General features: G+C 45.6%; 1 protein-coding gene across 15 annotated transcripts in view; it reads right to left on the bottom strand.

The window, feature by feature from the left end:
- LOC123506347 overlaps positions 1–14,224 on the bottom strand; it is a 313,494-nt gene that overhangs the window by 67,443 nt on the left and 231,827 nt on the right. For all 15 annotated transcript variants that reach the window (XM_045258357.1, XM_045258359.1, XM_045258358.1 and 12 more), the window contains one exon: positions 13,062–13,236. In XM_045258357.1, the coding sequence (XP_045114292.1) occupies positions 13,062–13,124 (63 nt within the window). In that variant the 5' untranslated portion in view covers positions 13,125–13,236. The remainder of the gene's footprint in view (positions 1–13,061; positions 13,237–14,224) is intronic.

Here is a 14,224-nt window from a genome sequence, read left to right as displayed (position 1 = left end):
ACTTACACACACACACACACACACACACACACACACACACACACACACACACACACACACACACACACACACACACACACACACACACACACACACACACACACACACACACACACACACACACACACACACACACACACACCATCTATATATTTCCTCCCATCTGAATTCCTGCAGAGAGAGAGAGAGAGAGAGAGAGAGAGAGAGAGAGAGAGAGAGAGAGAGAGAGAGAGAAGACGGAGAAAAACACGGAAGCAAAAATAGGAAGAAAAGACAGAAAAACAGGATTTGAAAGAAGAGGGGAAGTCAAGTTTATTTTTTCCCTCCTGTTTTGTTGTCTTTCAGTTTGCATTCTTTCATTCCACGTGTTTTTTTGGACGTGGACCACAGCCTCTTTACTATTGCCTAATTCACAACAGACAGACAGAGAGACAGACAGACAGACAGACAGACACCTGGAGAGAAACATTACCAAAACACACCACATGTTTGTAAAAAGTAGAAAACAGACGATGGGAGAGGAAAGAAGGAAGGAGGAAGGGAGGGTGAATGGGACGGAAGGGAAGGGAAAGGAAGGGAAGGGAAGGGAAAGGAAGGAAAGGGAATGAAAAAAAAAGGGAGAGGAGGGAGGAAGTAAAGAGAACGAAAGGGATGGGAAGGGAAGAAAAGGTAAGGAAAGGAAAGGGAAGAAACATAGAGAGAGAGAGAGAGAGAGAGAGAGAGAGAGAGAGAGAGAGAGAGAGAGAGAGAGAGAGAGAGAGAGAGAGAGAGAGGGAGAGGGAGAGGGAGCAAAGAAAACGACACAATGCCAGGAATAATACGAGGCACAATCAAGAAGCTTCGGGGAATAGAACCAACAAAGCGACGGGAGAGCCACTTTTCTTCTTTCTGTTTGTTTTTAAGGGACGGACGGACTTTGCATTTGGAGGAGAGAGAGAGAGAGAGAGAGAGAGAGAGAGAGAGAGAGAGAGAGAGAGAGAGAGAGAGAGAGAGAGAGAGAGAGAGAGAGAGAGAGAGAGAGAGAGAGAGAGAGAGAGAGAGAGAGAGAGAGAGAGAGAGAGAGAGAGAGAGAGAGAGTAGACAATTATCCCCTCCACATCTCATTGTCTTGCCACAGAGTTCTTTCCCGTTCCTTTCCTCCCTCCCAAAATTATCTTCACTGTTTTCCACAATAATGCAACTTTTTACTTCATTTCCAAGAGCTCCATCCTTGCCCCCAAACTCCCGCCCTTTAAAGCGCACCAACGCATCATGATCTCAATGCTACAGCAGGTATTTGTTCATTGTTGATATATTCACTCAAGGATCGATGTACTTAGTTATTCAGTGAAGTAGAAGAAAGAGGGTATCATTAGAGCTATATCGAAAGTGTTGCATTTCGTTAAATTGATGATAAACAATGACCACAATGTTTTTTTTCAGTAAAGCTTTATGAATTATGGACTAAAAGTTTCATTAGTTTGCTTAGGTAAGGTAAGAAGGTAAAGTAAAGTAAGGTTAGGTTAGGTTAGGTTAATGTAAGGTAAGGTAAGGTAAAGTAAGGCAAGAATGGGTTATGTTAGTTTTTTTTAAGGTTAGGTTAGGTTACTTGACAAATAATAGTGTATTGTAGTATAGCCAATGCTCAGTCCTTAAGGTGTCTGTCTTTACTGTTTGCTTAAAATTAATCCCTCGCCTTTACTACGTCTTGCCCGTCCCCCTGAACCAAAGCTCTTACCCTCTGACCGTGGCTCTCAACTTCAGGCTGAACTTGGCTCCTAAACAACAACCTTGAGCTTTACCGTCCTTCAAACTTTTGTCAACTTCGTCCCTCAACCTCGGACGGCAAGTCTCGTGCTGGCCGGGGAATCTCTGAGTGTTCTTACATAACACGAGATTTCCTGACGTCACGAGTCCTTTCAGGTGACGCGGCAGGTGGTGTGGTGAATAGGTGGTGTGGTGGCTATGTGGTGTGGTGGGAAGGTGGTGTGATTAATAGATGGTGTGGTGAATAGGTGGTTTAATTAACAGGAGGTGTGGTGGTGAACAGGTGATATGGAGGAAAGGCAGAATGGATGGAGCCAACAGATCCAATAAAGAGTAATGCATCAGTAAGGGGAGCAGTGAGCGAGATAGACAGCGAGTGATGCACACAGATAGCTAGACAGACAACCAGACACACAATGGTTGAATAGACAGACAATCAGACAGACACAGGCTCACATATGAAGGGGTGAGGGGAGGTCAAGGCTGATCCTGCACAAATGGCGAGACTAGGGAGTGCGACAGATAGAGACAGGTGTAGACAGATGACCAGACGATGCCAGGTGAGGGAAGGCAATCTGCAGGTGGTTTGTCAAGGTGTCTCAGGTTACAAAATACAACACTAGAGATCGAGTTTGCTTGTCCCACGGGAGGACTTCGTAAACACAGGGGAAAAAGAACCATTAATACTGCACACATGTTCTTTTCTTCCCTCCTTAGCGAACAAATACTGGTCGAAATGAGAGGGATAAAAGTGTGCAGCCACTATGCACGGCAAACGCTGCTCTGCACAAAGCTGTTTACTTACTGTAGTTTTAATCTGAATGTATTGTTCTCAGTTGTATAATTCTGCAATTCTGCAATGCTTCATTATTTCCGATCTTCGGATGGCCTGTGTGTGTGTGTGTGTGTGTGTGTGTGTGTGTGTGTGTGTGTGTGTGTGTGTGTGTGTGTGTGTGTGTGTGTGTGTGTGTGTGTGTGTGACGCATAAAACTTCGACAGAGAAAGAGCTAAAATCAAACCATCACCATCACAACCACCACCACCACCACCACCACCACCACCACCTGGGTAATGGAGTCGTCAGGAGGGCAGGCGGGCTGGCGTCCTTCCCGCCCCCAAAACAACCTAAAACTTTTGGGAGATGGACAGAAACACACAAAACACCCATTGGGCTGTCAACGGATCCTGTCCTGAGGCCCATGGAGGAGGAGGAGGAGGAGCAGGAGGAGGAGGAGGGGATAGGGAAGATAGTGTTTTCTTTCCATTTGTGGGCTGAACAGAGCGCCTGTACGCCTCCTCGCCCCCTTCGCCCACAAAGTCACTCAGATCAGTCCTTTCCATATGAAAAATAAAGGAAGGAAATGATCACAGTCACTACTCTTGACCGTGGGGAGCCTCGGTCATGGGACAAGAGAGAGGAAAAAATAAACGAACGAGAAAAAGGGTCTAGAATTTAGTGGACACGAGGGAGAGGGGAAAAAATATAAAAGAAAAAATTGTTGGAAGTATAACACACACACACACACGCACACACACACACACACACACACACACACACACACACACACACACACACACACACACACGAGTACGCTTAGATTATTGCGCATTATTTAAAGAGCAAGGGATGAGACTAACTACAAAATGTCTGAGTATCTTGTATATTTCTAGCATTACGTTCATCCTTTACTTTATCTATCTACACGAATGGGGACGGTTTCTTGGTTCAAGTAAGCGCTGTGAGAAATCAGCAAGTATAAAAGTGTTTATAGATAACCCTTCGTCAGTAAGAGACCAGAGCAGAAGGATAAGATGACTGGGGTTAAAGTACCTCAAAGTCCCGTTCCCTTTATGATACAGAGGCTCGCTGGATCTCCCCTCCACTTGCCTCCTCTCTAGTCACGCCTGCTTCACTTCAGAGGGCGTGGTAGAGGCAGGAGCGACCCACACGATAAGACTATGAGGTGTATTCAGAAATGCTTTGAGTTTTCTTTTTTCGTATATTGACTATTTTCCAACTCCGCCGAAGAGACTTGATGGGATTTTATTGGTGCTTTTTGCCAGTAATGGTCTAAAAATCCTTATGCATTCTATTAACTTGAAGGGAAGCTGCAAGAAGCCATCAGGTCTACACGTGGCGTCCCTTCATGAAACTCCTCTCTATTTTCACCAATAATCGCCATCCATAAATTGATCTAATGTTCCCCCAGTTCAGCTCGTTGAAAGAGGGACAGGCGAGGCTTAGCTAAGACTTGTGAGAATGTGGAGCCTGAGAAAATATTAAGAACACACCTGGATTCACCGATATTCCTGGTCCGCCGGGCTCAGAACGCAGGGAGGTGAATGTAACACGCCGGGGAAACAGCTGTGTTCTCTCCCCTTCCTCTCTTTCAGCTTGTTCCTCTTTATTCCTCCATTCATCCTCCCCCTCTTCTTCCTCCTCTTCATCTTCCAGCTATATCCTTCCCCTCTCACTCCCTGCGTCTCTTTATTTGTCCATTCTCCCTCCTCCTCCTCCTCCTCCTCCTCCTCCTCCGAGTATTCGTCCTCCTTTCCTCCCCAATCTCTTATCTCTTTCCCCTCCAGTACCCTGTTCTTCCCATTTTCTCTACTTTTCGTCTGCTTATCTCCTTCCCTTATCATCCCCTACTCATCCTTTATATCCTCCTCCTCCTCCTCCTCTCCTTTCCTTTTCATCTTAGATCTCTCGTAATGTTCTCGTTTTCTTGTTTTCTCTTCTTCTTACATCCTTCTCTTGTCCTCTATTCTTCCCCATTTCTTTCCTTATTTCATTCTCCTCTATCTTTCATTTCCCCCTCTTACATTTTCTTCCTCTTCTCTGTTCTTTTTTATTTAGTTTTCCCTCTTCCTCCTTTTATTTTCCTCTTTATCTTGCTATTCATTCCTCCGTTTCTCGTCCTTCTTATATTTTCCTTTTTAAAATTTTCCATTCCTTCTAATTCTCCTCCTATATTCCTTTCCTTCTATCCTTCATTCCAATTTTATTTCTTCTTTTCATTTTCTCATTTTCCTTCTCTTACTTTCCTTCCTAATCTCCATTTCTCCTTTTCTTCCTTCCATCTCTTCTCTTCCTACTCTTACTTTCCCCTCTGATCTATATTTCTTCTCCTCTTCCATCTCTTCTTTTCCTCCTCTTACCTTTCCCTCTGATCTATGTTTCTTCTCCTCTTTCTCGTGTTACCTTCCACTCTGTTTTCAATTTCTCCTCCTCTTTCATCTCTTCTCTTCCTCCTCTTATCTTCCTCTCTGATCTATATTTCTCCTCCTCTTCCATCTCTTCTCTTCTACCTCTTCTCTTCTTCTCTGATCTATATTTCTCCTCTCTTCCATCTCTTCTCTTATTCCTCCTCCTCGCAGCGGGCAATGGCGTAGTGGTGAAGGTGGAGGAGGGCGCCTCACCCTGCCGCCTCTCCGTCGAGATATTGACGCCACTGCCTCCCCTTTAGTCGAGGCCAAGCTTTAGAGAGGAGCAGACTAACGCCTCCACTCATCCATGCTCTCTCCCTTCCCTCCTCCTCCTCCTCCTCCTCCTCCTCTGCCTTCAATATCCTTCCTCGCCACGCCCCGCCCCTCTCCTTCCCTCCGCCTTTATCTCTCTCTCTCCTTCTCTCAGTCCCTCTCTACTCCTCGCCCGTCTCTATATCTCTACCAAAACGCAGTCTATACTTAGCTACTTATCTGTGTATAAAGACAAGCTTCAACACACACACACACACACACACACACACACACACACACACACACACACACAGACCAGATATCTATAGTTTTATTCTTTTATTATAACGTGAACGAGCGAAGAAGGGTAATAATAATAAATATTTTCCCCTCCTCTTTCTGCTATATAATTCCCGCCAGTGTTAGTAAAAAGACAAGTGTGAGGGAGAGGGAGGGAGGCGAGGAGTAGAAATAAATAACGTAGGGTATTGGTAGAGAGAGAGAGAGAGAGAGAGAGAGAGAGAGAGAGAGAGAGAGAGAGAGAGAGAGAGAGAGAGACCTAGCATTGACCATATATCCTTTAAAGTGATAAGAAAGAGGGAAAACGACAAAATAAAGAGAAAAATCTAAAAAGAAAGACATTCAGTAACCAGGAAGAGGAAGAAAAAATATGATGAATGAAAAATCTGAGAGAGAGAGAGAGAGAGAGAGAGAGAGAGAGAGAGAGAGAGAGAGAGAGAGAGAGAGAGAGAACATGCGTAGGTTAATGCGTCTATGTAGAGAAGCATAACCTTTGTCCTGCACGTTTCTAAAGTTTGGCTCTCATTACGAGGAGCAGAGAGGGGGAAGGGCATACAAGCCTCGCCTCTCCCTCTGTGCACGAGCTGCTGTATTAACGAGCCGCACTCTGCCTGGATGAGTGGCTCTGAGGAGGTCATTATTTATTTTAACATATATGGACACTTAACAAGGTAGACTGACTGCTGAAGAGGAAGAGGGACACACAGACACACACACACAAAAAGACACAGGCACACACACACACACACACACACACACACACACACACACACACACACACACACACACACACACACACACACATACAGCTTCAGTTTGTGTCTTGTTCTTTTCTTCCTGTTCCTCCTCTTTCTCCTCTTTCTCTTTCTCTTCCACATGCCGTTCCAAGTTAGAAGCCATCTCCTGCACCTTCTCCTCTTCTTCTACACACTGTCCTCCTTATCCTCCTCCTCCTCCTCCTCCTCCTCCTCTTCTGTACCTCCTGCTCCTTCTACTTCCGTACAGTGTCTTTAGCTTATTATCATCATCTCTCCTCCTCCTCCTCTTCCTATTCCTTCTAATTCTCTTCTGCACACTGTCTTTAGCCTATTATCATCTCCTTTTCCGTACATTGTCTTTAGCTTATCATTACCTTCTCCTCCTCTTCCTCCTCCTCCTCCTCCTATTCCTCTTCTTTCTTTTCCGCACATTGTCTTCAGCTTATTACCACCTTCTCCTCATCTTCCTCCTCTTCCGAACACTGTCTTTAGCTTATTATCACCTATTCACCTCCTCCTTCTCCTCCTCCTACTCCTTCTCTTCCGTACACTATCTTCAGCTTATTATCACCTTTTCACCTTCTCCTCCTCCTCCTATTCCTTCTCTTCCGGACACTATATTTAGCTTATTATCACTTCCTCCCTTTTTCTTCCTCATTCTCTTCCTCCTCCTCCACCTCCACCTCCTCCCTATGACCTTGGGCTCCTTGGCGAGTGTTGATGTTCCTCCACACTCCCTTTATTTGCCCCATCTGGCCCCTAGTGCCTATTACGACGCTGGGCCGCCTCTTGATGGGCTGACCTGCATTATTACTATTACGAGTCTCGCGCTGGTCAACACTCCCTTCCCAGAAACAGGAGTCTTTTGAGTTAGAAATTTTACGTTAAGAAATTCTATATTGATATTGTTTGTGTTTTTTTTCTATATCTTTTTATATCTTGCATTTCTAGATTTATACATATTAAATCTCTTTCTCCTTTTCCGTATATTACCTTTAGTTTATTATCACCTTCTCTTCTTCCTCCCCTTCTCTTCCTCCCTTTCCGTATTCCATCTTTAGTATATTATCACCTCCCCCTCTTTTTTCTTCCTCATTCTCCTCCTCCTCCTCCTCCTTAGAAGTTTTACGCCAAGAGATTCCATATCATTGTTTGTATTAAGAGATTTTTGTAACATTATCTTTATGAATTTTGCATTTCTATGCTTAAGATTTAAACATACTGGATCTCCACAATTTGGATTTCTAAATTTCGACTTCTTTTGATTACCTGTGATTCTACATTTACGATCACACCTTTTTACTTTATTCATAAGTCGCAATGGTAAATGTAGAGCGGTGGAGTGAAAATGTGATCCATTCATTCGGCTTGGCATCACAAACAACTCTCCTGATGACTGGGGTGGCAAGCAAGATGACCGTCGTGAAAATAACAAAAGCTACATAACTACATAAAAAAACCCATGAAACTATACACATCAGCAAGGGAGGCGGTGATGTAATGGATAAGGTGGTGAGCGTGCATGGGATCAGGCAGACGCCCATGCGTAGGATCGAATCCCACCACATGCCGTCCTGAAACTTTCATTTGTCGAGTGGTTTAGAGTTACTTACAGTCACTATGATACCCAGGTTCTAGGTGGAGGTGTAATTGCCTTACACCAAAGATGCGCTTGGATGGTGATATGGGCCCTAATATGGGTATCATAGCACAAACAAAATTGCCTGCGCCGCTAATGGGTGGAAGCTGGACACACCGCTTCCCATGCTCTTCAAGTACACACCTACAAGCGCAACAGGCTATAACACACAAAAAACAAAAACAAGTAGTCAAGGCACAGAACAGAGCAAAGGATACCCCACAAACAACGCTGGATTGAACACTGCCCAGTAAAGGAAGAGCAGAAAGCTTCTCAAACAATATCGTCAGGAAACAGTGACATCTCAGTAGCCAATGTTCCCTTTAATCACTTCAGTACCAGGACGAGTTTTCATGTTCATTCTGCTTACTATATGGTGATTTTATACAGCTTTCGAAACATACGTGGGGATTAAAATACTGAAATTTCTGGTCATTAATCTTCTGACCTCCACAGACTGTTTCTAATGTCAATAAAATCTTCTAATCTTACCCAAAAATGAAGTTAAAATGCGTCCCAGTACTGAAGGGGTTAACATCACTTGCTTGCCAAACCGGTGCAGCGAATAATAATAGCAGCTGATGAGAGACCGTTGACCGGGTTATGTTCCGCCCAAGCCAGCGGTGAGGCGGCGCAGCACCACAGCGAGTGACAGCCAATAAAGCCACGGAAAACATCATGGCGAGGAAGGGGCGAGTCTTTCCGCGGGCGTCAGCATCTCCCAGGCGCCACCGAACCCCACCACTCCCACACATCGTCCCAAGAGATGGTAAAATCGTGACGACAAGGTGCTGTCACTTCTAATTATCCGAAGCTCATTAATAAACCATCGTAGACTGAACACGGTGAGTCTGTCTAAAATTCTCTCTCTCTCTCTCTCTATGTCTCTCTGGAAGGCAAAGGACTGTTCTAGTCATATGATCCCGTTGTTGCGGCGTATCAAAAGACCCAATCAATTCATCCATCAATAACCTAAACACTACAGAAGAGTTCACCTCACAGGCTTCCTCTACATGTCACTGATGCACCGGGAGTCAAACAGCAGCACACAATAACCGGCGTTCAGATCACCCTTGTACCGCCAGCATTCATTACTCCCTCAGTGCGGTGCGTGGCTGTTGCTCCGCTAATTGTATGAACACCTGTTCCATCCAGGCTTGTCATGTCACGCCCCCTCACACGTACGTCACTTGCCGGCTAGCCATCAAAAGCCAGAGCAAGAACGAGAGCGAAAGCGAGAGAGAGAGAGAGAGAGAGAGAGAGAGAGAGAGAGAGAGAGAGAGAGAGACAGCATATACACACAATACCAATACACACAAGCCATCCTCGCATCATGTCCCCAATAGGCAGGTTAAGTAGATATTTGAAGGTTACATTTGATTACAAACCAAAGAGGGAAGGAGAGGGAGGAGGTGGAGGAGGAGGGGAGGAACGCGGGATCTTTACATCTTAGCATGGAGACAAAAAGCTTATAAACGTGGCTCCTGCTTCAAATATTCATGGGTACCTTTCTTTTATGTCACGTTAGGCCTATCAGCTCCCCGAAGGCGGCCCTTGAACACTACACAGGCGGAAACTACAAAGCTTTCAAGTTAAATGACGTCATCAAATAGGCGAGGCGAGGCGAGGCGAGGCGAGGCAAGGCGAGAAGAGGTCGGGCTGAGAAGGGGAAAAAAAGGGGATGCTGCTTCTTATTTCCTCTCATTAGGTCCTCAAGAAATGAAGAATAACGAGTGACAAGGGAGGATTTAGGAGAGAGAGAGAGAGAGAGAGAGAGAGAGAGAGAGAGAGAGAGAGAGAGAGAGAGAGAGAGAGAGAGAGAGAGAGAGAGAGAGAGAGAGAGAGAGAGAGAGAGAGAGAGAGAGAGAGACGGAACTTTAATCATAGAGGACTATATAATTTGTAGACGTACAGAATGTGTGTGTGTGTGTGTGTGTGTGTGTGTGTGTGTGTGTGTGTGTGTGTGTGTGTGTGTGTGTGTGTGTGTGTGTGTGTGTGTGTGTGTGTGTGTGTGTGTGTGTGTGTGTGTGTAGAGGGATGCGAATAGAAAGAGTGAGCATGTAGCTAAAAGAAAAACGCGTAGATGTTGTTCATATAGATGGCCGTTGACAATCAGGTGAAGAGGATGGGATGGCGGGTTGACGCGAGTCGTGGGAGTGCGTGGGAGTACGTGTAAGCTTTACTCTTATGTAATTCTCTACTGCTACTCTTCTACGTGAGAGAGAGAGAGAGAGAGAGAGAGAGAGAGAGAGAGAGAGAGAGAGAGAGAGAGAGAGAGAGAGAGAGAGAGAGAGAGAGAGAGAGAGTAAACAAGACAATGAGTAGGGGAAGGTCTAAATAAGCAGCTTTAAAATATGAAGGAGAGCATCATACAAATTACTCTGTTATCATCTTTGTCTCTGCATTTCCCTCATTTTCTTTTCCTTCTCCTCTCTTTCGACTTGGCTTCCTTTCCATGATCGTGTTTATGTGTGTGTGTGTGTGTGTGTGTGTGTGTGTGTGTGTGTGTGACGTCATCTATCATTTTGACGTGCGGGAGAAAATTACAATTCCTGGCAGCAAATTTAGCAGTAGTGGTGGGAGGCTTCCTGGCCCGACACGGCCGTGTTTTCCTTGTCATCGATCAAATAACCATGTCGAGGCAAACAAAATTGTGTGTATAATATCTGAAGGACATGGAGAGCTTCACGCAACACACGCACGCGCGCGCGCACACACACACACACACACACACACACACACACACACACACACACACACACACACACAGAAGGCGCAGTGTTAGCGTCTCGGCTCAAACAACACGCAGCTGTCGGAAGCGCATTTTATGAATTCAACTTGATTAAATCATTAATATTTCAGAGGCAAAACTTTCCACAAGAGCTAATTCTGAGGACGTGTTTGCTTGACATGACGTCCAACGTTCAGGTCACGTGTTGGATCACATCACCATGACGTCTTCCCCAGCAGGATAACGACAATGTTCCTTCATGCTCTCAACCTCCGCGAAGCACTGGTGGGCGGGAGGCGAACAGCGCCTGACAAAGCAGAGTTGCCTGTACACTGGTGTGACTCAGCAGTAGGAGTGACAGCGGACAGCGACACCCGAGCCCATGTCGTGAGGACGAGTGTCAACAGAGGCGGCAGCGTGGGCGCCAGAGTAAATAAAGGCCCTCAAGAGGCTACACCGGGACGCTGTTTTGATAGTGACCCAACCACACCCTCATCTACACCTGCCGCATTGCTCTACCAACACCACGACACACACCTGACACTCACATTCGTCCCACCACAATCACTGCCTTAAGAAAACAAGCAAAATCTAAAGAAGCAATAATGAATTATTTCTTACTAAAGATGAAAAAGTCACAGCGAGTGAAGCGAGTATCGTGATGCTACGCCAACATACGTCACCTATTTGCACGAGTGTCGAGAATCCATACACAGCCTGGGCCTTGGAAGCTCATTGAAGCATTTCAGCACAAGGTCAAAGACACGCACGTGTCACCTGACGTCTGGCGAGACCACTTGTGGTCAGGGTAAGACCATAGTAATAAGACTATACACTCTGAGTAAACTCCAAGCATGCATTGTCACGATCCTCGACACATGGCTGGCCGCGCCACTTCCTGAGTTACCACATAGGACCTGCCCTCGTTACTACTATGTCACTGGTTTGCACTGCACCGTTGAAGTGACTCGCACACAAGTGCATTCACCGACTGGTCTTAGCAGGGCAAAGCAGGAAAGCAAAGCCGGCAAGCACCAAGGTCTGGAGGCAGTGGTGAAGTTAATCATGCGGCGCCACTTGAATGAAAAATGTCTGGCGGCGTGGTGAGAAAAGGAGGGAGGGAAGGGAGGGAAAGAGAGTTACTGAAGGAAGTAATAACACAAAACTTCTTGTCTAATATTTCTGTCTGATATCCAAGCATACAAATAACGACACTGCAGGAAACTTTAAAGGTCATCGTGCTCTAAAGCATTAGGTATAATTTTTCATTTTGCTTGGCGGATGTGCAGTCAAGCACTACAACACTGAAATTTTCTTTGATTTATGACATGTTTGTGCGAGAGAAAATTGCTAATGAAATGTTCAGTGTTATGTCGCATTACCATTACACAAATGTCATGGGTGCAGGAGGTTAACTTACGCGCACACCTACACACTTCCTGGTGGAGCTCTGGTCATGGTAAGGAAATCTTGGAGTCCGTCAGAAGTCTTATACTATTTGAAATTAGATATTATGACAGACGAACACGAAAAAGCGACGATCATGAAGACAAAGAACTCAGACTGGAGGAGCGGAAATTTCTGGATGGAAGCCAACAACAACAAAAACAAAAGTATGATCAAGTGTGTCTGTGTGGCTGAAGAAAACGTATACGGGCAGGAGTGAAGAGAAAAGGTACCTAGGTCGAAAAAAAAAAAAAAAAAAAAAAAAAAAAAATATATATATATATATATATATATATATATATATATATATATATATATATATATATATATATATATATATATATATATATATACGGGATTTGGAATGGAGAGAATAGAGCGGGTGTGTGTGTGTGTGTGTGTGTGTGTGTGTGTGTGTGTGTGTTTTACTTTCCAAATACACACGAAACAAGTGTCTAAGGACCGTGGCGTCTCATGGTAGAAATCCCGGCTGCAACACACCTATACCTACACCTGCCTACACCTGGCGACACATATCCCAGCCGAGTCTGCCACATGAGCTACACTTCCTGGGCTTTAAACTTTGGCTGAGGCACCTTGGTAATACACTAACAAACTTACCGCGTCTTACTTCCACAGGGATTTGAAGCGCTCACGCACACACACACACACACACACACACACACACACACACACACACACAAGCCAGAGGACCGGGGTTCGATTCTCCGGCCGGGTGGAGATATTTGGGTGTGTCTCCTTTCACGTGTAGCCCCTGTTCACCTAGCAGTGAGTAGGTACTGGATGTAAATCGAGGAGTTGTGACCTTGTTGTCCCGGTGTGTGGTGTGTGCCTGGTCTCAGGCCTATCCAAAGATCGGAAATAATGAGCTCTGAGCTCGCTCCGTAGGGTAACGTCTGGCTGTCTCGTCAGAGACTGCAGCAGATCAAACAGTGAAACACACAAGCTTCGTCGTTCTTACCTTGGTGAAGACGAGAGGTTTTGGCGCTGCGGTGGCTTGCTGGGGGGCATGGCGGGCTTCCATTGCGAGGGCGGGGCGGTGGAGGAAGAGGAGGAGGCAGCCGGACACGCCAACTGTCTACCTTCGCCATCTAGGTTCTTCCTCCCTCACCCCGCACTCACCACCACCTCCACGACTGCAAAACACAAAGCGACACATTAATACAAGGTTATGTTCCTAGAACAACACTGTGATGAAAGAAAAACATCATTCAATTAAGACAAAAGCACTATTATAGATCCTTTTGTACACGACACCAATTGAAAACACCATTGAAGTATTAATAGTAGTCACAGAACAAACTTAGAGCGGTAAATCCTCTCAGTACCATATTATTGGGTAGTATAATACACACATCTACACCCACACACACCCACACACACACACAATATGGTCACGGCGGACAGAACACTTCCCTTCCACAATCACAGTTCGATCCCCCGAAAAATACAGCAGACCAAATATCCCGAAACTTATTTGCTCCTCCTTTCCAATCGATGTGACAAGGTTCCTCATAACAGTGGCGCTACGGAGAGAGAGAGAGAGAGAGAGAGAGAGAGAGAGAGAGAGAGAGAGAGAGAGAGAGAGAGAGAGAGAATATGCTGCATATAGTGAGGAAAACGTTTGGAGTGTATAGCGTGCAGGGAGCGTGGCGAGGTGGTGGGGTGGCGAGGTGGTGAGGTGGTGTGGCATGGAAGAGAAGAACCAACACCACCTATGAGAGAGCAATATTGTCCCGACACTATACACTACACTTTCACAGCAGCGAGTGAGTGAATCCATGCAACACTGTACCAACAACTCTAGCCTTGCCCTCGTGTGTGTGTGTGTGTGTGTGTGTGTGTGTGTGTGTGTGTGTGTGTGTAAGATCCACAACATAATCCAGGCGGTACAAATGCAGGCAGTGTTCGTATATCACAGCAAAATCCCAATGCCCTCCGCTCTCCTGCACAAAGCACCCTCGCCCCGCCCCGGTTTGCGCACCTCGCTTGTAATGGACTAGTAATGGAAGAAACAGGCCAGGCAGCACACACTCCTCTCAGCCCAGCCCGGCATCACAGGTAGACAGTGACAAGGTTCGTTACATTCCTCACACACACACACACACACACACACACACACAC

The sequence above is a fragment of the Portunus trituberculatus genome, chromosome 19, assembly GCF_017591435.1.
Source record: "Portunus trituberculatus isolate SZX2019 chromosome 19, ASM1759143v1, whole genome shotgun sequence".
Taxonomy (NCBI): Eukaryota; Metazoa; Arthropoda; class Malacostraca; order Decapoda; family Portunidae; genus Portunus; species Portunus trituberculatus.
The sequence above is the reverse complement of the archived record's forward strand: the minus strand, read 5'-3'. Positions and strand labels throughout refer to the sequence as shown.